Genomic DNA, 21,350 nt, shown 5'->3' on the forward strand with positions numbered 1-21,350 from the left:
TTGCTTTATTTTTAAGCTAAAGTATATGCATTTTTAGACACAAGGTTATTGTACAGCATATAGACTACAGTATAGGAAGTGCAGAGTGGGCTAGAACCCGCCTGCCAATGCAGGAGATGTAAGAGATGCAGGTTTGATCCCTGGGTTGGGAAGATCCCCTGGAGGAGGTCATGGCGACCTAGTCCAGTATTCTTGCCTGGAGAATCTCATGGACAGAGGAGCCTGGTGGGTTACAGTCCATAGGGTCACAGAGAGTCAGATACTCCTGAAGCGACTTAAGATGCACACATGCATAGTACAGTATAAAAATGCATGTAACTTTTATATTCACTGGGAAGCCAAAAAGCTCATGTGACTCACTTTATTGTGATATTTGCTGGATTACTATTGGTCCAGAAATGAACCCACAATATCTCCACCATATGCCTGTATTGTTTTGTATCTTGTTCTTTCAATGTATCTTGGAGACTAGTCCTAATTAGTAGTTGAAGAGTCCTGGTTCTTTTTTCATGGCTGCATAATATTCCCTTTTATTTATTTATTGAACCAGGCCTCCAAAATGAACATGTGGCCCCTCGCCAATATTTTGCCATGACATCACTATAATGAATGACCTTGTGCAAATACCTCAGTGGCAGATGGGTGGGCTCATCAAAAGAATAAATTCCTAGAAGCACTTGTTGAGTCAAAGGTCATATACAGTTATGACTTGGGCAGAAATGGCCAGATTGCTCACCACAGAGGTTGCACCATTCCTATCTGCTAAGTAGGAGAATAACTATTTCACCACAGCCTTCCAAGCTTGGAGTGTTACCAGACTTTGCCAATTTGCTGAGGAGAGTTTTAGCAGCAAAGTCAATATGGTTTCCTGAGAGTGTCTAGATCTGGCTAGAGATTAGCAGAGCCTGTTTCTCACCTGCCCATGGCTTCCCTGGTGAAGCATGTGAATTTCCCACCCCTCCCCTGCACTGCAGCAGAGTACTATTGGAATGGCCATCTTCTTCCTTCCCTCCACCCACCTCAAGCCTTGGATGGCACAGGCCAGGTTGCCAAGCTCTTTCTTTCAGTGCTTAGTCTTTGGACAGCACTTTTCACCACCAACCCATGTAAGCAGTGACTCATAGCCTCTGTATGTAGCTTCATGGGGGAGGATGGGACATTCCAGAGCATCAGTGGAACTTGCTTTCCTTAGCTGCCAGTGGTTGGCCAGGAAAAGAAGGACATCAGGGATCCCATAGTAGGTCAGACCCATGATGCCAGTGGCCAAGCACTCTGACTCCTACAGTGACACCTGGGAATGTTTGGTGGACAAGGCACAATTTTAGTTCTCTATTATGCTGTCCTCAAAAATCCAGGCCATATTGTGAGTGTGAGGACTATTGTTATCCATCAATGATTAAGTGAACAAATATAGCTTGAGTTTTCTTCATATTTTCTCAATTGAAAGTAAAGGGTGTTGCCATAATGCAAACCCTCCCAAGACAGAGAAGGGCAGAGAGAGGCAGACTCAGGCGAGATCCAGGCTGTAGACATGATTTGTTAGGTTTGCACTATATTGTCCTATAGACAACTTATATTTATAACTTTGAATTTATTGCCAGTGTTTCAGTTTTTTATGTGACTATCATATTTGCAACTTCTCTTATAAATATGGACAATCTGACCACATTGAGCCTATATTCTTATGGGGAAATTGTCTGCCCAGACTGACTAACCGCTGCTCCCACTACATAGGGCATGGGCTCTCCAATTTGCCACAATCCCCACCACTCCCTAGCGTGCTCTTCTCATTACCACCAACTGTTCATTGTCATTTATCATAACATTAGCACTGTTGGTTTTCTTATAATGGTTAGGGTAAGTGGTAGGTAGATATGGACCGAGAGATTCACACATTTCAGGGAAGATGAGAAAGATTTCATGTTTTGTAAGAATGAAGAATATCCTTATGTGTTTGATATGCAACCAAGTGTTCTGTCTCAAGATTACCCAGCTGGCTTTACTGATTTGCCTTACCTACGTGCTCTAGGTATCAGAGTTTGTAATCACTGGCCTGCAGTAATTCCTGAGCTATGGGGTGTAGGGAAGAAGCAAAGGAGGCCTTGACCCCACTAGAAAGACCCTTTATGTCCTGCTGAAATCTGAGCCATTGCAGTCTGATGACTATTTCCTTTCACCTTGGTCAGACAGTGACCAGTTAAAAAACATAACCTTGAACTTCAAGCCTGAGTAGTAGAGCTCAATACTGAGGACAGGACAGGGGGTTTAATAGGCCCAGGGACCTTTGTGGGGCATCGTGATGAAATGATCAGTGTCTTAGCCTGTCTGGGCTGCTGTAACAGAATCCCACAGACTGGGTGGCTTATAAACAACAGAAATATATTTGTCACTGTTCTGGAGGCTGGCACTGGTAGATTCTACATTCGGTGCAGACCTGCTTCCTGGTTCGTAGACCACTTTCTTATGACTGTGCCCTCACATGGCAGAAGAGAAAAGGATCTCTCTGGATCTCTTTTATAAGGGCACTAATCCCATTCATGAGCACTCCACCCTCATCATTCCATCATCTCCCAAAGGCCCCACTTCCACATACCATCACATAAAGGTTAGGTTTCAACAGATAAATTTGGTGGAGGAGGGTCATAAACATTCAGTCCATAGCAATTAGGGGGAGGTGCTGAGAACTTGCCTTAAGGCTGCCTCTAAAATGGAAACTCCATTTCTGTGGAGGAGAAAGGGTGCTGGAGAAAGGGGGAAAAGATAGTCTTCTGAGGTTAAGACGGCCAAACAGTTTTAGACATGGGAGCTCCTGGAATTGTGACATACAGACCAGCAGTGCTTGGACTTACTCCTTGAATGTTATCAAGTCCTTGCTGTTAGTCTGTGACCCAAAAGAAGCTTCAAAATCACTGGCCTGTGAGATTATCCAGGCTCTGCTGTCTGAGACTCAATTTTCCAAATGCCTCTCAGAAATAGAGCTAAAAGGAAGCAGAGACCCAAGTGCTCAGTTATATTGAAGTCCCAGAGCTAAGCAAACAGCTCGGCTACCTCCTGCTAGACACCTCCACAGCCACAGGGCTCAGAAACATTTCCCAGGCGAAGCAAATTAGTAGAAACCCCAATGATTTTCTTTCTGGCCTGAAAGACCAGCTCCTGTGTTCAGCCTCTTCTCTATCTGCTCAAAGCCACTTTACCTGCAGCGCCTGGAATCAGCTCCCTTCTGTCCAGTTGTAACCCACATTTGCTGCTTTTTTAGACATCCAGGGAGGGGGGAGCATTGTTAATAACACAGAGAGAGGCCCAGCTACTACCTGCCAATAGGAGCTGGTGGAAGAACAGCTGGTCTGCTTTTTCCCTGCAAAGACTTGGCAAAAGGCAACAGAGGCCAGGTGAAGTGGGAGAGATGCAGGCTAGACACGAGAAAGGACTTCCTGACTCAGACAACTATTAGGTCCCTGAAGGAATATTATGGTCTGCCCCATTCTCCTTGATACTCGTGTTTGTCCAAATTCAACAGAAATTCTGCTGTAGAAGCATCTTCTCTTAAGTTAGCCTCAGAAATCTAGGATGCTTATCTATACCTGGTGGTCATTTCTCTTTATAGCTTGGGTCAGCAGTGGGTAGAGCTGGTGAGACTCAAATCCCTGGTCACTGGAACATAGCGTATGAATGACTTGGTGACGCTTATCTTTAGCATCCCCTGACGAGTTGTATCTGGCCTGCACTGGTGGATGGAATGAATCCGTTCACCCATCACACAGATAGTCACTCAATACTGCCGCATGCGCAACTCTGGGGTAGAAGCATAAGCGAGCAAACTTTGCCCTCCCTGCCCTCAAGACCTTCACGGATGCAGTGGGGCGACACACACACATGGACAGTGCAATTAATCCTAAACTAGAGAGGGGCACAAGACACTGTGGGGCCATAGATACCTCAGCAGGTATAGAAAAGATTTACTAGAAGAGGTGACATTTTGATCTAGGTTTTGAAGATCATATAGGAGTTTGCCTAGAAGAAAGTTGGGGAAGGCATTATAGTTTTAAAAGAATCCGTGAGGGCTGACAAACTCTGTTTCTTTTTCTTACTAAGGATTGTTATTTGATTGCTGAGGTTGTCTTTGGTGCTAATTCCACCTGAGCCACTTTGAGTTTTGACACCATTCTCAAAGCCCTGTACATAACAACCCTCCTAAGTGGAAACGTTCCCCTAGATTAGTAAGAAAGTGCTATTTGTTCATTCTTCCCACAAAACCTTAGGATTTGACTCAAGCCCTTCTTTGCTTCCTTTTTTATTAAGCACCTATTTCTCTTGCCTGCCTGATTTGCTTTCCTAAGGGGTAGGAGTGGAACTGTGTCATACTTGGCGGTAGAATGTCTATTTTCAGATACAAATTAAGTATCCATCCAACCCTTAGTGAGTGTGAGAGGTCTTGGGTCTGGGGGAAGTGGCATTTCCATTTGGGTTCTTCTCTCTTACTTAGCCCATTGCCCCTCTCTCCAGCCTCTTGCTGACAAAGGCAGCCAGATAGTCAGAGAGATGATTTTCATTTTGAAATCTCCCTGCCCACCCCATCCCCACCACCTCATCAGCAACCTGGCATTTCCTCACCCCTGGGGACATAGGGCTTGTTGCCTTTCAAAATGTCAAAATCTGTTGAGAAGCTTTTCCCTCCTTCCAAGGAAGTGTCGGCCTCCCCCACTAGCCTCTCTGCAGAACTCCAAATTATAAGGCATAAAGGGGAGTGCTTATGGGCTCCCAATCTTCAGAGGGTCAGAGGTGTCCAGGACCCCTCTCTTCAGGAGCAAGCACCCCAAGTGGCCAGTACTGCTGGCTTTGCTAAAGACCGAAAGCAGGCATCCAGACCCCTCCAAGCTATGCCTGGATGAAAGCAAACAAGCCCAACCCTCTGCTGCTCAGCGACAACCCAGCATGCTTCAGGGAAGCTTTCTAAGTCAGCCCTGACTCACTGCACGCTAATGATGTCAGGATAAAAATAACAATAATGCTGACAACAATACCACCTTGTGGGGGTGCGGCCGTTCTATTCCCTGGACTCACCCACAGCACTGGGGTCACGATCTCAGCTCAGGGGTCAACCCAGGTTTGGTCTCCTCCTCCCGGTGACCTTGGTCAAACAGCTGATTGGCATCCACACTGAAGCTTATAGTGGATAATAAGCTCGTGGAGTTGTGAGGAAGAAGAAATAAGATACCATATGAAATGATTGCATCTGCTGTTCACGATAAGAAATAATATGTGTTGAGCGATGGCAGACATTGTGCCAAGCAGTTTAGATCCGCAATCTCATTTAATCTCCAACCCAACCCAATGAGGGTACTGTTCAGTTCAGTTCAGTTCAGTCGCGTCTGACTCTTTGTGACCCCATGAATTGCAGCACTCCAGGCCTCCCTGTCCATCACCATCTCCTGGGGTTCACTCAGACTCACGTCCATCAAGTCGGTGATGCCATCCAACCAACTCATCCTCTGTCGTCCCCTTCTCCTCCTTCCCCCAATCCCTCCTAGCATCAGACTCTTTTCCAATGAGTCAACTCTTCATATGAGGTGGCCAAAGTACTGGAGTTTCAGCTTTAGCATCATTCCTTCCAAATAAATCCCAGGGCTGATCTCCTTCAGAATGGACTGGTTGGATCTCCTTGCAGTCTAAGGGACTCGCAAGAGTCTTCTCCAACACCACAGTTCAAAAGCATCAATTCTTCGGCGCTCAGCTTTCTTCACAGTCCAACTCTTACATCCATACATGACCACTGGAAAAACCATAGCCTTGACTAGACGGACCTTTGTTGGCAAAGTAATGTCTCTGCTTTTCAATATGCTATCTAGGTTGGTCATAACTTTCCTTCCAAGGAGTACTGTTACTGCTCCCATTTTACAGATGAATAAACTGAGGCCCAGAGAGTTTAATAGCTTGAGGAATGTCATTTGACTAGTAAGTGGGCAAGATGGGACTTGAACCCAGGCCATAGAGCCCTACAGCCCACTCTCAACTCTACAAGGCCTTGCACAGAATAAGTGCTCCAAAAAAAGTTCATTATTGTTATTGTTGTTTGGCTAATTATCATATTGCTGATCTAGGCATCATACTGTGTATTTAGGTAAAGGAGTGTTGCTAATGGTCATATTGCTCATGTGAGGCTGAAGGTGACACCCTTATGGCCCTGAAAGGGAAGGTGACCACCTGCGGAGTCTTGGTGGCAAAGGCACACCTCTTTGCCTTTATGGCAACATTGTCATCCTTGTCAATCATTCAGATCAATGTAGCATTCTGTCTTTATCTTCTGGGGCCAGACTCTAGGAATATGCAGAGCGGGGGAAGCAATAAAGACCTGGAATGGGGAAAAAAGTGGGAACTTTGAGGGCCTGGAGTCCATGCCCAGCTCTTTAGCCTGTCAGTTATTAATTTAGGGACAGTCACTTTACATCCGGAGAAGGCAATGGCACCCCACTCCAGTACTCTTGCCTGGAAAATCCCTGGACGGAAGAGCCTGGTAGGCTGCAGTCCATGGGGTTGATGGGAGTCGAACACGACTGAGCGACTTCACTTTCACTTTTCACTTTCATGCATTGGAGAAGGAAATGGCAACCCACTCCAGTGTTCTTGCCTGGGGAATCCCAGGGACGGGGGAGCCTGGTTGGCCGGTATCTCAGGGGTCGCACAGAGTCAGACACGACTGAAGCGACTTAGCAGCAGCAGCAGCAGCAGCAGCACTTTACATCTCAGAGCCTCCATTTCCTCATCTGAAAAATGGGTTATCATGAGGAATCCACGAAGCAGTGGGTACGCAGTGGCCTAGCCTAGAGGAGGCACACAATAGGCATTTAATAAATGTCACTCAAAATGAAACTGAAATCACAGCCCTCGAGTTCAGAACCTAGACATTAGTTCAGAACTGAGACTTACATATTTGTCTCAGTGTCCAGAAACAAGCTCCAGACACAGACACATACGTGGTAGTCGGCATACCGTGATATTTGGGGTTCTGTAGAATCATGCACAGACATTCCATGCTGAGTGCCCCCTGCCTGGCTCCAGCACATTCCATCGGCCGCATTTATGTTGACTCCTTGGGGGCGCCTGCTCACAGCCCCTTGTGCTAAGCCTGTCTCTAAGTACTTGAGAGACCTCCTCTATTTTGAACTTCATTTCTCTCTGTGAGAAAGTGTCCCAGTCCCTACTAGAAGCCTTGATTAAGCCCTTTTCTGCCCCCAACTGTATCTGGCCAGGTATCCTTGGCCTTGATCTGGCTCATGGCTGAAGTGAGACACTCAGGTCAGATTTTCCAAAAAGGATGTTCCACCCCTTCCTCCACCTGTTTGAGGGTTCCTGGAACACCCTCAAACAGGCACAAAGGGATGCTTTCTAGGAATTTATATTGAACAGAGTCCCTCAGTTCCCACTGGCACAGAATCCCATTCTTGCTGATGTTTCACATCCCTCCACCTGGACCATCACCTGCCTAGTGACCTCCTGGGTCTTTACAGGTCACTAAGTCAGGGGACCAGCCTTCCATGTCCTTCCACCTGTTCCCGTCAGAGGCAGGGTGGAACCAGGAAGTGGGGCCTGAATTGACAGGTGTTTGGGTTCAGCCCTGCTGGAATTGCCACATATTTTGCTGTTTAACAGTGAGCATAGTCAATGCAGGGGCTTCCCAGATGGCACAGTGGTAAAGAATCTGCCTGCCAATGCAGGAGATGCAGGAGACCCAGGTTCCATCCCTGGGTCTGAAAGGTCCCCTGGAGAAGGAATGGCAACCCACGCCAGTGTTCTTGCCTGGGAAATGCCATGGACAGAGGAGTCTGGTGGGCTACGGTCCATGGGGTCGCAGAGTTGGACACGACTGAGTGACTGAGCATGCATATTCAACGCAGGCTGTTTGAATGTTGTCCGAGAAGGACAGTGACATTCTGGTTTGGGAATCAGTGATAGCACTCTGTATGCTCATTTATTGCTTCAAACCATATTCAGATTCTTTCCCTCGATCAAAGTCATTTTTTCCTTCCTCTCTTTACAAATGGATATCAGTTGTCAAAACTCCCTTCACACGGAGATTCTCAGAGGCCCACAGAGCCACAACCCACTTCTATTTTCTAAGGGTCCCAGGATGTTTTACAAGGTAAAAAGTCCAAAACATAATCACAAAGCTTGTTGTGCATTTTTTTTTTAATTAAAAAAAATTTTTTTGGAGTGTAGTTGCCTTACAATGTTGTGTTACTTTCTGCTGTACAGCAAAGTGAATCAGCTCTGTGTATACATATATCCCCTCTTTTTTAAATTTCCTTCCCATTTAGGTCGCCACAGAGCATTGAGTAGGGTTTATACAGTAGGTTCTCATTAATTATATGTTTTCTACATAATAGTGTATATACATCAATCCCAATCCCCTAATTTATCCCACTCCCCCCTCCCCCATGGTATCCATAAGTTTGTTCTCTACATCTCTGTCTCTATTTCTGCTATACATTTTAAGTATTTACATTTATCAGTTTAATGCTTTTAATAAACACACACAGTACAATGCAATATAAGAGGGATGGGCCCCAAGATAATCACAGGATTTCTCAAAATTAATTCATAATGCACATGTACATTCTGATCTGGTAATGGAGTCAGGTTTAAAGTTGTCTAATAATCTAATTATCTTGTGAGATCATCATGACTGTAAGCATCACTTCATTTGGAGAAAGCATCAACAATCTAACTTAAAGACCCTTTGGGTCCAGTGGTTAAGACCCAGTGCTTCTACTGGTGGGGGCATGAGTTCAATCCCTGGTTGAGGAACTAAGATCCTGTATGCCACAGGATGGCCAAAACAAAATCCTCATCTCCAGAGGCTCTTGTCTGTGAACCCCAAACCATGATGAGTCTGACTCCCAAGCACTCCCTTCTGTAACCATCCTCCATAGAGAACATGGACCATTGAATAGGGGGGAAAGAGAGTGGAGGGGTGAAGAATAAGCGATTTCAAGCTTCTGTGGAGTTATTATAAAGAAAGAATCACTTTAGAAATCATGCTTTGAATACACTACAAGGAAATTATACTCCAGGGTACTTAACACTGTTGGTTAAGTTTTATAAGTAGCAATTTTTTAATTGCATGGATGGGTGCGTACCTGCTGATTTGCAGGCCCATGGCTCTAGAACCTGAGCTGCCACAGCTCCTAATAGTTACGCTCACTGCTCTAAAAGGTGGTACCCACAGATTGGAGCAGCACTGCCTGGAGCTACAGCGAAGGGGCTGTGGCATGGTGTGTGGCATCTGGCCCCTGGTGTGGATGGCCCGCTGCCTGGCTCAGCCCCAATGTGCTGCCCTCATTTTAGAGCAAGCCAAGCAGGGCAAGAGCTGCAGGCCTCAGAGGGAGAAGCTGGCGCTGGTACCAACAGTGAAAGAAATAGGAACGGGCTCGCTTTGAACAGCTTTGGGCCTCAGCTCCTGGATTCATCTCCTCGAGCTGTTTTCTAGAGGAAGCACCGTAAACTGTGTGGCTTCAACAATCAGAATTTATTGTCTGAGTCTGGAAACACAAAAGTCTGAGATCAAAGTGGCTACAGGGCTTGTTCCTCCCGAGGGCTGTGAGCAAAGGTTCTGCTCCAGGCTCCTCTCCTTGGCTCATAGATGACGGTCTTCATGTTCATGTGGTGTTCTCCCTGTGTACACGTCTGTCTCCTAATTTCCCCCTTTTTGTAAGGACACAAGTCATATTGGATTAGGGCCACTTTAACGACCTTATTTTAACTTAATTGCCTCTTTAAAGACTCCAAATAAGGTCACAGTTGGAGATCCTGGGGGTTGGGCCATCAACGTATGAGTTGGAGGGACATCCTAAGATGCTCTGTGGTGCACAGGTACCTCCCTCCCTCCCTTCTGTCAAGCTCTTGTCCCGATCTCATTGTGAACCTTCTGCCCACAACTGAAGGAGGACAGGGTGCCTGCCCTCTCTTTTTAGACCACCAAGATTCTGATGTCTAGTGTCTGTCTTCCAGCCTTAACATCCTCCACATTCCCCTCACCTCAGCTCCTTACTTCCCAACTTCTGCTAAAAGCCTCACATCCTCCCACTTACCCAGATGGGAAGCCTCGGCGTCAATGTTGACTTGTTCTTTTCTCTCCCATCCTCTCAAGCCACAGAGCTCTTGTCCTGCTCCTGACACCCCAACTCCCATCTCCTCCCTTCCTGTCATCTGCTACCACTGCTGTATTTTCCACTCTCCTGGCCTCTCACCTGCACTGGTGCAGCAACCCCCTCCTGGGTCTCTCAGCCTTCACCCTCTCCCTCCTACAGTCCTTGCACTCATGTATGTCCTAAAATGGCTTTGATAAGGCCACCCTCTTCACCAGGCAGCTTCAGGGGTTCTCACTGTCTACTCATTCAAGGCCAAAGCTTTCAGCTTAGCATTTAAGGGACTCCACAATTTAGAAATACATTTAGATCTTATGTTAAATAGCTCAGGTGGCCATTATATATACCACAGACCCAGCAGCTTAAACAATAGAAAATTATTTGTCACAGTTATGGAGGGTAGAGATCCAAAGTCAGGGTACCAGTGTGGTCACATTTGGTGAGGGCTCTCTTCCTGGCTTGTAGACAGCCACCTTCACTGTGTCCTTAAACAGCCTGTGCATGCAGAGAAATAGATGTCTCTTCCCATTCATATAAGACCACTAATCCTATCAGATTAGGGGCCCACCCTTGTGACCTCATTTAACCTTAATTACCTTCTAAAAGCCCTATCTCCAAATATGTCACAATGGGAGTTGGAGCTTCAACATATGAATTTGAGAGGATACAGTTCAGTCCATGCTGCTACTGCTGCTGCTAAGTCCCTTCAGTCATGTCCGACTCTGCGTGACCCCATAGACGGCAGCCCACAGGCTCCGCCGTCCCTGGGATTCTCCAGGCAAGAACACTGGAGTGGGTTGCCATTTCCATTTCCAATGCATGAAAGTGAAAAGTGAAAGTGAAGTCGCTCAGTCGTGCCCGACTCTTAGCGACCCCATGGACTGCAGCCTACCAGGCTCCTCCATCCATGGGATTTTCAAGGCAAGAGTACTGGAGTGGGGTGCCATTGCCTTCTCTGACAGAACTTTGAGGTCTACAGTTTAGTCCATAGCAGACCTCAAATGTTTGTTGAACAGGAAGTGTGTGCTTGGCACTGCTGCTGCTGCTAAGTCGCTTCAGTCATGTCTGACTCTGTGCGACCCCATAGACAGCAGCCCACCAGGCTCCCCCATCGCTAGGATTCTCCAGGCAAGAACACTGGAGTGGGGTGCCATTTCCTTCTCCAATGCATAAAAGTGAAAAGTGAAAGTGAAGTTGCTCAGTCGTGTCTGATTCTTAGTGACCCCATGGACTGCAGCACACCAGGTTCCTCCATCCATGGGATTTTCCAGGCAAGAGTACTGGAGTGGGGTGCCATGGCCTTCTCCAGCTTGGCACTGGAGGTAGAGCAGAGTGAATGATGTGTCGCAAAAAGTGGTATCTATATACAAACATCTATAAAGATATATGTATAAAGAAGGTATGATTTGTGTATACACACACACACACACACACACACACACACAATGGAATATTACTCAGCCATAAAAATGAATTGGGTCATTTGTAGAGATGTGAATGGACCTAGCTAAAGACTGTCATACAAAGTGAAGTAAGTCAGAAAGGAAAAAACAAATATCGTATATTAACACATATATGTGGAATCTAGAAAATTATAGAGATGATCTTATTTGCAAAGCAGAAATAGAGACACAGATGTAGAGAACAAATGTATGGATACCAAGGGGGAAAAGGAGTGGGAAGAATTGGGAGATTGGGATTGACATATATACACCACTGGTAAAGAACCCGCCTGCCAATACAGGAGACATAAGAGATGCAGGTTTGATCCTTGAGTCAGAAAGACTCCTTGGAGAAGGGAATGGCAGCACTCCAGTATTCTTGCCTGGAAAATCCCATGGACTGTAGCCTGCCAGGCTCCTCTGTCCAGGGAGTCTCAAAGAGTCAGACACCACTGAGTAACATTTTCACTTTCACATGTATAAAACAGATAACTGATGTTTAAGTTAATGGAGACCTAAGTAAGATAGATTCGCTTTCAGCCACTGGAATTCAATCCTTTTGATCAGGAGTCTGCAAAGTTTTCCTGGATAGGAGGCAATAGGAAATATATGTGACTTTGTGGGCCATTCCATCTGAATCTCCATCTCAACTACCTCCACTCTGCCATTGTATCTCAAAAGCAGCCATAGACAATATGGAAACAAATGAGGGTAGCTGGGTGCCAATAAAACTTTATTTACAGACACTGAAATTCAAGCATCATATAACTTTCACATGTCGTGGAGCATTATCCTTCTTCTGACTGTTTTATTCAACAAGTTTAAAATGGGAAAACCATTCTTAGCCCATGGGCTATACCAAAAGAGAGGGTAGACCAGATGTGGCCCATGGGCCACCATCTGCAAACCCCTGCTTCAGAGCATGCAGCTGTAAGATGCTGCTGCCAAGAGAGCGGGGATCACAGTAGAACCTAGAACACAAGTCCATAGCACACAGTAGGTACTCAGTGTGTATTTGCTGAAAGAAAGAAGGAAGGGGGGCATGGAGGGGGTGTGGAAATCAAGTTGCCAGGGATCCTACAAGCTGAATTCCTGGCTCAGAGCCCAAGGCTGACAACACCTCACCTGCTGTCTCCTCTTGTGCTGCAAGATCATTTTCTTCCGTTTCCTCAGGACCTCTCTAAAGACTCACAGAGTGAATAGGTGTTGACAAAGCCTTTGAAACGCCCAGGAGCTCAGAGCCTGCTTCGCCAATTTAGGAGCAGGCACCGAGGAGTCCTCCTGTTGAACCCACTGAAGTCGAGTCAGTGTCTCCCGCCACCTGAAAAGCTTCCATTGTCTACCCTGAACACAAATCCAGGGAAGAACGCACTGCGTTCCCAAGCCTGCTCGTGCCCTGTCGCCAGCCTAACAACCCACAAGTGCCACTATCCTGAGTTTTTAGACCAAGCACTTCAGTCCCCACTCAGAAAAGTCATTTGCATCCCCCACGCCAGGCCCCCGACTGCTATATTAATCTCCCCATTTGTCCCCTCCTGAGTCATCTAATATTACTGCTGGCTAATTAAAACATCAAAACCCAAGTACAACAGCCCTGCCAGAGGCCTCCTAATGCCTGGTTTCAAGTGTGCCCTTCACACAGCCCAGGGCGGAGGGTGGCACGACTCATGCCTGGGCCCCCAATTAGTTGTGGCCACCCCTTGCACATCTGGACCCTCAACAGATAGCCTCTTTGATCGCCTGTATCTCGCTCCATCCACCCTGCCTGTGAAGACTTCCAGCTTCCTCCCACCTTGTCAGGCTCCCCCCACCACTGCCTTCTGCCCATCTGTCACCTCCACAGACCCTGGGCCTGACCCCAAATGCCAACACCACGTCTGTTATCCCCACTCTGGGATTGCAGCTGCTCCTCAAACTCTGGGGTGTCAAGAGAGGGTTTCTTTACTGGCTAAGTGATGCCCAGTATTTAGGGAGGATGGCTAGGATGCCTCCCATATGGACAAGGGAGGATTTTATTTTCCTAAGGATGCAGATTGCTGGCATGATCAGAGGAATTTGTCACCACAAAGGCCCACCTAGAGGCAACCTCCATCACCTGGACATCTGCTGGGAGAGATGGGAGTGGGAATAAAATCTTAAATAAAGAAGTTCAGGATGTCTAGACAGGCCTTCAAAGAAAGTAGAGTCGTCTGTACATGGCTTCATGTGGGGACATAAGTAAAAGAACTTAAGAGTTTAGGAGGGTAGAAGGGCAGATAGGGAATGGAGGGAAGAATTTGTTCAAATCCTTCTCCTGCTCCCAGGGTGATAGTGCAGTAGTAACACTTAAAGCAGTAGTAGTCATAATGGCAACACTCCAGTGTTCTTGCCTGGAGAATCCCAGGGACGGGGGAGCCTGGTGGGCTGCCGTCTATGGGGTTGCACAGAGTTGGACATGACTGAAGCGACTTAGCAGCAATAGCAGCAGCAGTGGTCATAACAGGGCTTCCCAGGTGGCGTTAGAGGTAAAGAACCCACCTGCCAATGCAGGAGACGTTAAGAGATGTGGGTTCAATCCCTGGGTCAGGAAGATGCCCTGGAGGAGGGCAGGGCAACCCACTCCAGTATTCTGGCCTGGAGAATCCCCATGGACAGAGGAGTCTTGTGGGCTACAGCCCATGGGAGTTGCAAAGAGTTGGACACGGCTGAAGTGACTTAGCACACATGCACAGTTGTAACAGGACTGCAGGTTGTACTAGCAGTAGAATAATGACACCAACAATGATGAGGAGTGGCTAACATTTAGGAGGCTGTTGCAATCACCCAAGTGAAAGATGGTGGAAGCTTGGATAGAGTGTGACACAGTAGATGGAGAGAATGAGGATTCTGGAGCCATTTAGAAGGCTAAACGGATGGGAGTCAGGGAAGGTCTGGGTGTGGGAGATAAAGAAGATGATGTTCAGGACAGCTCCTTCCTGTGGCGTGCACGGGTGGTGGGTGGATGTTGGTACCCAGCGCTGAGATGAGAGCCACTGGGGACAAGTGGGTCTGGAAGATCATGAGTCATAGCACCTTCCTTTCGTGCTTTGCCCTCGCTCCCTGCACTGTCTGGCAGTCTTTAATGGTGGCATGCTGTCACTTGCCTCCCGTTCCCCAAACTCCAACGTGGTGGCACGGATGCTTTAGCATAGCGCTGCACTGGCAGAAAGGTGGCTGTGCCTCTCACTTCTCTACCAGCAAGACTCTGCTCCCTCTTCTTTACCTGATTAACAGGTCTTGACTTAGAAGTCAAGTGGCCCTGGTCAGATGCCCCTTCTGTGCGCTTTCACAGTCCCCTGCACACTGCCAACATCCCATGTTCTGATACTCATTTCATTCAGTGGTAAGAGTTCATTCAATCATCATCTCCACTGGGCTACATAAACTCCATGAGGGCACAGATCATGTCTGTTGTGTTTGTTACTGTAGCCCTTGCCCTTACTGACTTGCCTGGAACATAGGAGATACTCAGTAAACCTGTGCTGGGTGAATGAGTGAGTGAGTGAGTGAGTGAATTGTACATGATGGCCAAGAGGCAGAGTGGTCAAACAGTGGAGGGCGTGGTTTGAAAGCCAGACTGCCAGGATTTGACTCCTGGCTCCAGTTTATTAGTTCTGCGATCTTGTTCAACTTAGTTAATTTCTCTGTGCCTCAGTCTCCTCATCTGTAAAATGGGGATGATAAGGTGGTTGCTTGGCACATAGCAAGTGTTCAGTGGATGTTAGTTTTCAGTAGTTGTCCTTCAGGGTTCTCTCTGATTTCGGTCCCAGACTTAACCCAATTCAGTCCTAATTCATAGCTCTCTCACTAGCTTGAGCACCTCCATGCTTATGAGAAGTGGATCCTGCCTCCTTTCTGACTTCATCTCCTTTGTATTCATTCACACTCAAACACCCCAGCCACACTGGCCTTCTTGCTGGTCCTTTAAACTTACAAGCTCATCCGTGCCTCAGGGCCTTTGCATGTGCCTTTCCCACCCCCCTCCACTTTTCACCATTACTTCTCTCTATATTGTATTCTTATCACCTCCTGAAATTATATCATCCACGTATTAGTTTACTTATTATTTATCTCCACTTCTCCAAACACAGTGCTCCAGAAGAACAAGGATCCTGACTGCCTTGTTCACCTCAGTGTCCCCAGCACCTAGCAGTGCCTAGCACATAGTAGATGCTCAAGAAATACAATTTGAATGTGTGAATATCCTGGCTCTAGGTCACTGCCCACTATGCTACTCTTTGGCATGAGTGTCACTCAACACTGTCTCATCCTCTCCCCTCCCTTGCTCAGCTGTTGCATCAGGGTATACCTGAGGCCCCTCCCTTAGAGCTGCTGATGCTTTTCTGATGCATGAACACACATCTCTCTGGGCTGGTAGACAACCACTCAGAAATACCCAAGAACAGAAGGTGATCCTTATCAGTGAGGCTTAAAATGGATGGGCAACATTTGCCAGCCAGGCCGCTCCCCTCTCACCTACTGGGAAATTTGCTTACGGAGGTGAAGACAAATGGGGGGGCTGAAGATGTTCAAGATGGAAAGGACAGTATGTGCAAAGGCCCTGAGGCAGGGACATGCTTGGCCTTTTTGAAAAAACAGAAACCTGAAATTGGAGGAAGGTATCCTATACTTCAAGGGCTTCCCAGGTGGCACGGTGGTAAAGAATTCACCTGCCAATGCAGGAGACCAGAGTTCAGTCCTTGGGTCAGGAAGATCCCCTGGAGAAGGGAACAGCTACACACTCTAGTATTCTGGCCTGGAGAATCCCATGGACAGAGGAGCCTGGCGGGACAAGCCAAGGGGTCACAAAGAGTCAGACATGGCTGAGCACACTATGCTTCAAACCTTTCTCACTTAAACTTCTTGTTTCCCCAGTATTTGCCCAAAATGGTGAGTTTGGACTAAGGCAGGATGGCCCAAAAATCCAAGTAACTTGACCCAACCTCAGGTTTGATTCCTCAGCCCTGAGGGCTGTTACCATTTGGAGAGACTGACAGTGTTCTTTCAGTCACTTATTCATTCAACAAACATTCACTGAGTCCCAGCTACGTGCCAGACCCTGTGCTAGAGGCCAGAGAGACCAGCTTCTGAGCTCCTGACCCCTTTCCCCTGAGACGTCCTTCCACGGCACCTCCTTCTGTATAGGTAGAGGGACCAGGTCCCAGGCACCTTGCACATGTCCACCCTAGAGAGTCACAGACAGGTGGTGACTAGGGGCAGAGTCCAGGGAGAATACCACCTCTTCCCACCCCAGTGGAGACAATCTTCCTGTGCCTAATATGCCATCTTCATTCTCTCCTCCAGCCCCCTGCCTCGGGAAAACAGTCTCCCACAAAGAATGGCAGCCCCTCCAAGTGCCCTCGCTTCCTCAAGGTCAAGAACTGGGAGACCGACGTGGTTCTCTCTGACACCCTCCACCTCAAGAGCACGTTGGTGAGTGTCCCAGCACGGGGGGAGACCAGGCTTTTCTCAGCCCCAGCAGTATCCACACATGGGACGGAATAATTCTCGTTGTGGGGACCATCCTGTGCATTGTGGAATGTTGAGCATCACCCCTGACCTGGGCCCCCCAGATGCCAGTTGTGACAACCAAATATGTCTCCAGATATTGTTAGATGTCCCCTGGGTGGGAAATCCACCCCCATTTGAGAACCACTGGTAGATACTGGGGGGGAAATCCACCCCCATTTGAGAACCACTGGTAGATACTTAGCTGTGCAAATACTATTTATTTCTGTCCCCTGTACCCAAAAGGGGATTGCTGCTCCTAAGTACATTCTTTTTACATCTCACAATCCAACCACTGATGGAGTTTTGAACAAACCCTTCTTAGTTATCAATCTGTCCTCTAAATTTTTATATATTTTAAAGTCAATCAATCAGTCAGTTTCTTTATATTGTAGAAAGCGGGCTTCCCTCATAGCTCAGTCGGTAAAGAATCTACCTCCAGTGCAGGAGACCCGGGTTCTATCCCTGGGTCGGAAAGATCTCCTGGAGAAGGAAATGGCAACCCATTCCAGTATTCTTGCCTGGAAAAATCCCATGGACAGAGGAGCCTGGTGGGCTGCAGTCCATGCGGTTGCAAAGAGTCGGGCGTGACTGAGCAAATAACGCTTGGAGGAATGTTGTATCAGTTAGCTATCACAGTATAATAAACCACCCCAAAATTAGTGACCTAAAGCAACTACTACTATTATTTTCCAGGACCTACAGATTGGCAGGCTGGTTCTCATGCTTCTGCAGATCTCATGCTTCTTCAGTTATCTGAGGGGTCTGCTCTGGGCAGGCTGAGCTAGGAGGGCCTTGGCTGGGATAAATCAGCTCTGTGCCATGGGGCCTCTCAGCGTCCAGTAAGGTAGCTTGGTCTCCTCCATGCACTGGAGAGAATGAGCAGAAACATATAAGATATCTTGAGGCCTAGAATCAGAATGGGCACAGTGTCACCTCTGCCATTTTCTGTTGGCCCAAACCAGCTCAGATTCAAAAGGAGAGGGAGGAGGCTTCACCTCTTGATGAGAGTTGCTGTAAAGTCACATAGTAAAGGGCGTGAATAGATGGAGGGAAAGAATTGGGGCGATTTTCTGCAATCAACATCCCGTGGATCTGCTCAAAAGAGCTATTGTAATCACTCTACTAGTCCTTCCTGATCAACATGGGATCAAAAAATAGTTGGGAGGGGTCTCCACTGATGGCCCAGTGGTTATGACTCTATGCTTCCAATGTAAGGGACATGGGTTCGATCCCTGGTTGGTAACTAAGATCTTACATGCCTCATGGTGCAGCCAAAAAAAAAATTTTTTTTAATATTGGGAGATTCAGCATCAATGGTTCTGATTCCCAGAGAATGACAGTCATAAAACCCCTCTCCTCACCCCACCTCACTGAGTAGAGCAAATAATTACAGAACCTTAAAATGCTGGTTAGGGCTTCCCCTAACTCAGATGTGACTCAGATGGGAAAGAGTCTGTCTGAAATGCAGGAGACCTGGGTTCGATACCTGGGTCAGGAAGATACCCTGGAGAAGAAATGGCAACCCATTCCAGTATTCTTGCCTGTGGAGAATCCAGTGGACAGAGGCGCCTGTGGTCGCAAAGAGCTGGACATGACTCAGTGACTAACACACACACTAAAATGCTGGTTATCTTTTCCTCACCTGGGCTAATCACCAGGTACAACAGTGACTGGAAGCTGGTATGTGAGAAATTCACTTTGGGAATTAAAGGCCAGGGAAACTGTACCACGAATGTCAGAGCCAAGGCCACAGCCCTACACATGCCACACTTGGGTGGAACTAAGTGACAGCCCAAACCTCTTTTCCTTCCAGGGAACGGGATGCACTGAGCACATCTGTATGGGGTCCATCATGCTCCCTTCTCAGCAAATACGAAAGCCTGAAGACGTCCGCACAAAAGAACAGCTCTTTCCTCTTGCCAAAGAGTTCATTGATCAGTACTACTCATCAATTAAAAGGCAAGTTCATGTCTACACTGGGGAGCCCCAGTACTGGGTACTGAGACTTCAGGTCCAGCTCTGCAGACAGTTGAACCAAGCCTGAGCAGAGCACCTCTGCCCGCCATGCACAGAGTTTGAAAATTGGGCCTGATCATGCACAAGGGCCAGATCTGGCCCCTAGAAATGTTTTTGTTTAGCCTGAAGAGTGTCTCTTAAATTTGAAACTCTTCAAGCAGTTTTCACACCTGGATATATTCCCTAAAGAAACTCTCACACTTGTTCACAAGAAGGTCAGCATAAGAATGTTCACTGAAGCATAGTTATTATGGGGGGAAAATGAAATTAAGCAACCAGTTGGAAATGACCTCAACTCCATTGTTAGAATGTGTAAGTGAACTGTGGCAGTTTCTGTAAAGGAATATTATACAGCTATGAAAACGAGCACATTAAAGCTCTGTGTGATCATGGAGATGAAGCTCACAAATAACTTTGAGCAAAGGGAAGAAAAGATAGATGCATTCTACTCAATAGATACAGTGTATCTATTATAGAAGATACATTTAGGACAGCACCATTCATAAAAAATAACACTATACATGATTTAGGGGGATATATATTGGGCTGGCCAGAAAGTTTATTCATTTTCCCATAACATCAGAAAACCTGAGCAAACTTTTTGGTCAACCAAATGCTCAAATGGCAAAAATCTAGACAAAAGCATAAGACTGCTAAATGCCACATTCAAAATAGCAACCACTTCTGGAAAGAAAGTGAGCTATGGTAAGGAGTAGTCCCCAAGGAATTATAAAATATTTTCTTGTTTATTAATGATTTCCCAGGCTTGGGACACAGATGTTCATTATATTATTTTCTACACCTTTTGTGTAGCCTGCAACTTTCCATAAGAATTTTTTTTAACTTTCTCAAAGTGAATTTATTTAAAAACGAATTTAAATTTTTGTTTAGAAATGAGAAGAGTTCCCTTTAAAAATCAGATGCCCAGTTTCTCTTGAAAGAAGACCTGGCAGTACCACCCCCGATCAGACAACAGCAGTCTGGAACAGAGTCGAGGCTGCCCTCTGGGGCCTAGTCTCGGGCTGGCCTGTTGGCCACAGTCCCCACCCAGCCAGTTTAGTCCCATGTTTGGGCCTTTGAAGGCACTTGAATTTGCCAGCCTCTGCTTTATGCACAAACTATCATGTCCGGATATCAGTTCAGACTCTCCGTGGCTGCTGGCCTCCTGTAATAGCTCACTCCTTCTACCAGCCTCTAACTGAGGAGAGAAAGTAATGCTCCTGTGTCCCTTCCCTCTTCCCTCAGGTTCGGCTCCAAAGCCCACATGGAGAGGCTGGAAGAGGTGAACAAAGAAATCGAAACCACCAGCACCTACCAGCTCAAGGACACAGAGCTCATCTACGGGGCCAAGCACGCCTGGCGGAATGCCTCCCGCTGTGTTGGCAGGATCCAGTGGTCCAAGCTGCAGGTGGGCAGTCAGGCTCAGATACTGTGAAGAGCCCCTTGGTGGGCACCGGTGTGGGGGAAATGAGCTTTAAAAGGGGTCAGCTTCTACCGAGGGCCCTTGGTAGCCATGGTGAGCTATCAGATGGTCATCACGGGGTCCCAGATTCTCAGATCATGACCACATCTGGCTTATAGTCTTGTTTTACAGCCAAAGCAATCTTTTTTAAAAACTGAATTTGACATCTCTAGGTAGGGCTTATACTCTCCAGTTTACCACAGACCCCATTCCTCCCTTTTGTCTTACACCTACTCTCTTTCCTTATTTACGTTATTTGCTTACTCCCTGAAAGCATTAGATTCTGCATCTCCTGGTATGATTTTTTTTCCCTTGGAGAATAGTTGTAAATTGGAAATAGATTAGTTATCAGTCTCAGGGGGAGTTTGTCTGATTTGTGTTTGTTTTATTTTTAAGTCCCTATTGCTGTTGTTCAGTCACTAAGTCTTGTATGATTCTTTGCAACCCCATGGACTGCAGCATGCCAAGCTCACCTATCTTTCATTATCTCCCGGAGTTTGCTCAGACTCATGTCCATTGAGTTGATGATGCCATCCAACCATCTTATCCTCTGCTGCCCCCTTTTCCTCTTGCCCTCAATCTTTCCCAGCATCACAGTCTTTTCCAATGAGTCATCTGTTCTCAATAGGTGGCCAAAGTACTGGAGCTTCAGCTTCAGCATCAGTCCTTCCAATGAATGTCCAGGGTTAATTTCTTTTAGGATTGACTGGTTTGATCTCCTTGCTGTCCAAGGGACTCTTAAGAGTCCCTTGAGCACCA

General features: G+C 46.9%; 1 protein-coding gene across 1 annotated transcript in view; it reads left to right on the forward strand.

Annotated features, from left to right (window-relative positions):
• NOS1 (nitric oxide synthase 1) overlaps window positions 1-21,350 on the forward strand; it is a 207,137-nt gene that overhangs the window by 115,852 nt on the left and 69,935 nt on the right. The window contains exons 4-6 of the mRNA XM_061384897.1: window positions 16,907-17,035; window positions 18,927-19,072; window positions 20,375-20,537. Coding sequence (XP_061240881.1) covers window positions 16,907-17,035; window positions 18,927-19,072; window positions 20,375-20,537 — 438 coding nt within the window. The remainder of the gene's footprint in view (window positions 1-16,906; window positions 17,036-18,926; window positions 19,073-20,374; window positions 20,538-21,350) is intronic.

Source organism: Bos javanicus, chromosome 17 (genome assembly GCF_032452875.1).
Source record: "Bos javanicus breed banteng chromosome 17, ARS-OSU_banteng_1.0, whole genome shotgun sequence".
In the NCBI taxonomy this organism is placed as follows: domain Eukaryota; kingdom Metazoa; phylum Chordata; class Mammalia; order Artiodactyla; family Bovidae; genus Bos; species Bos javanicus.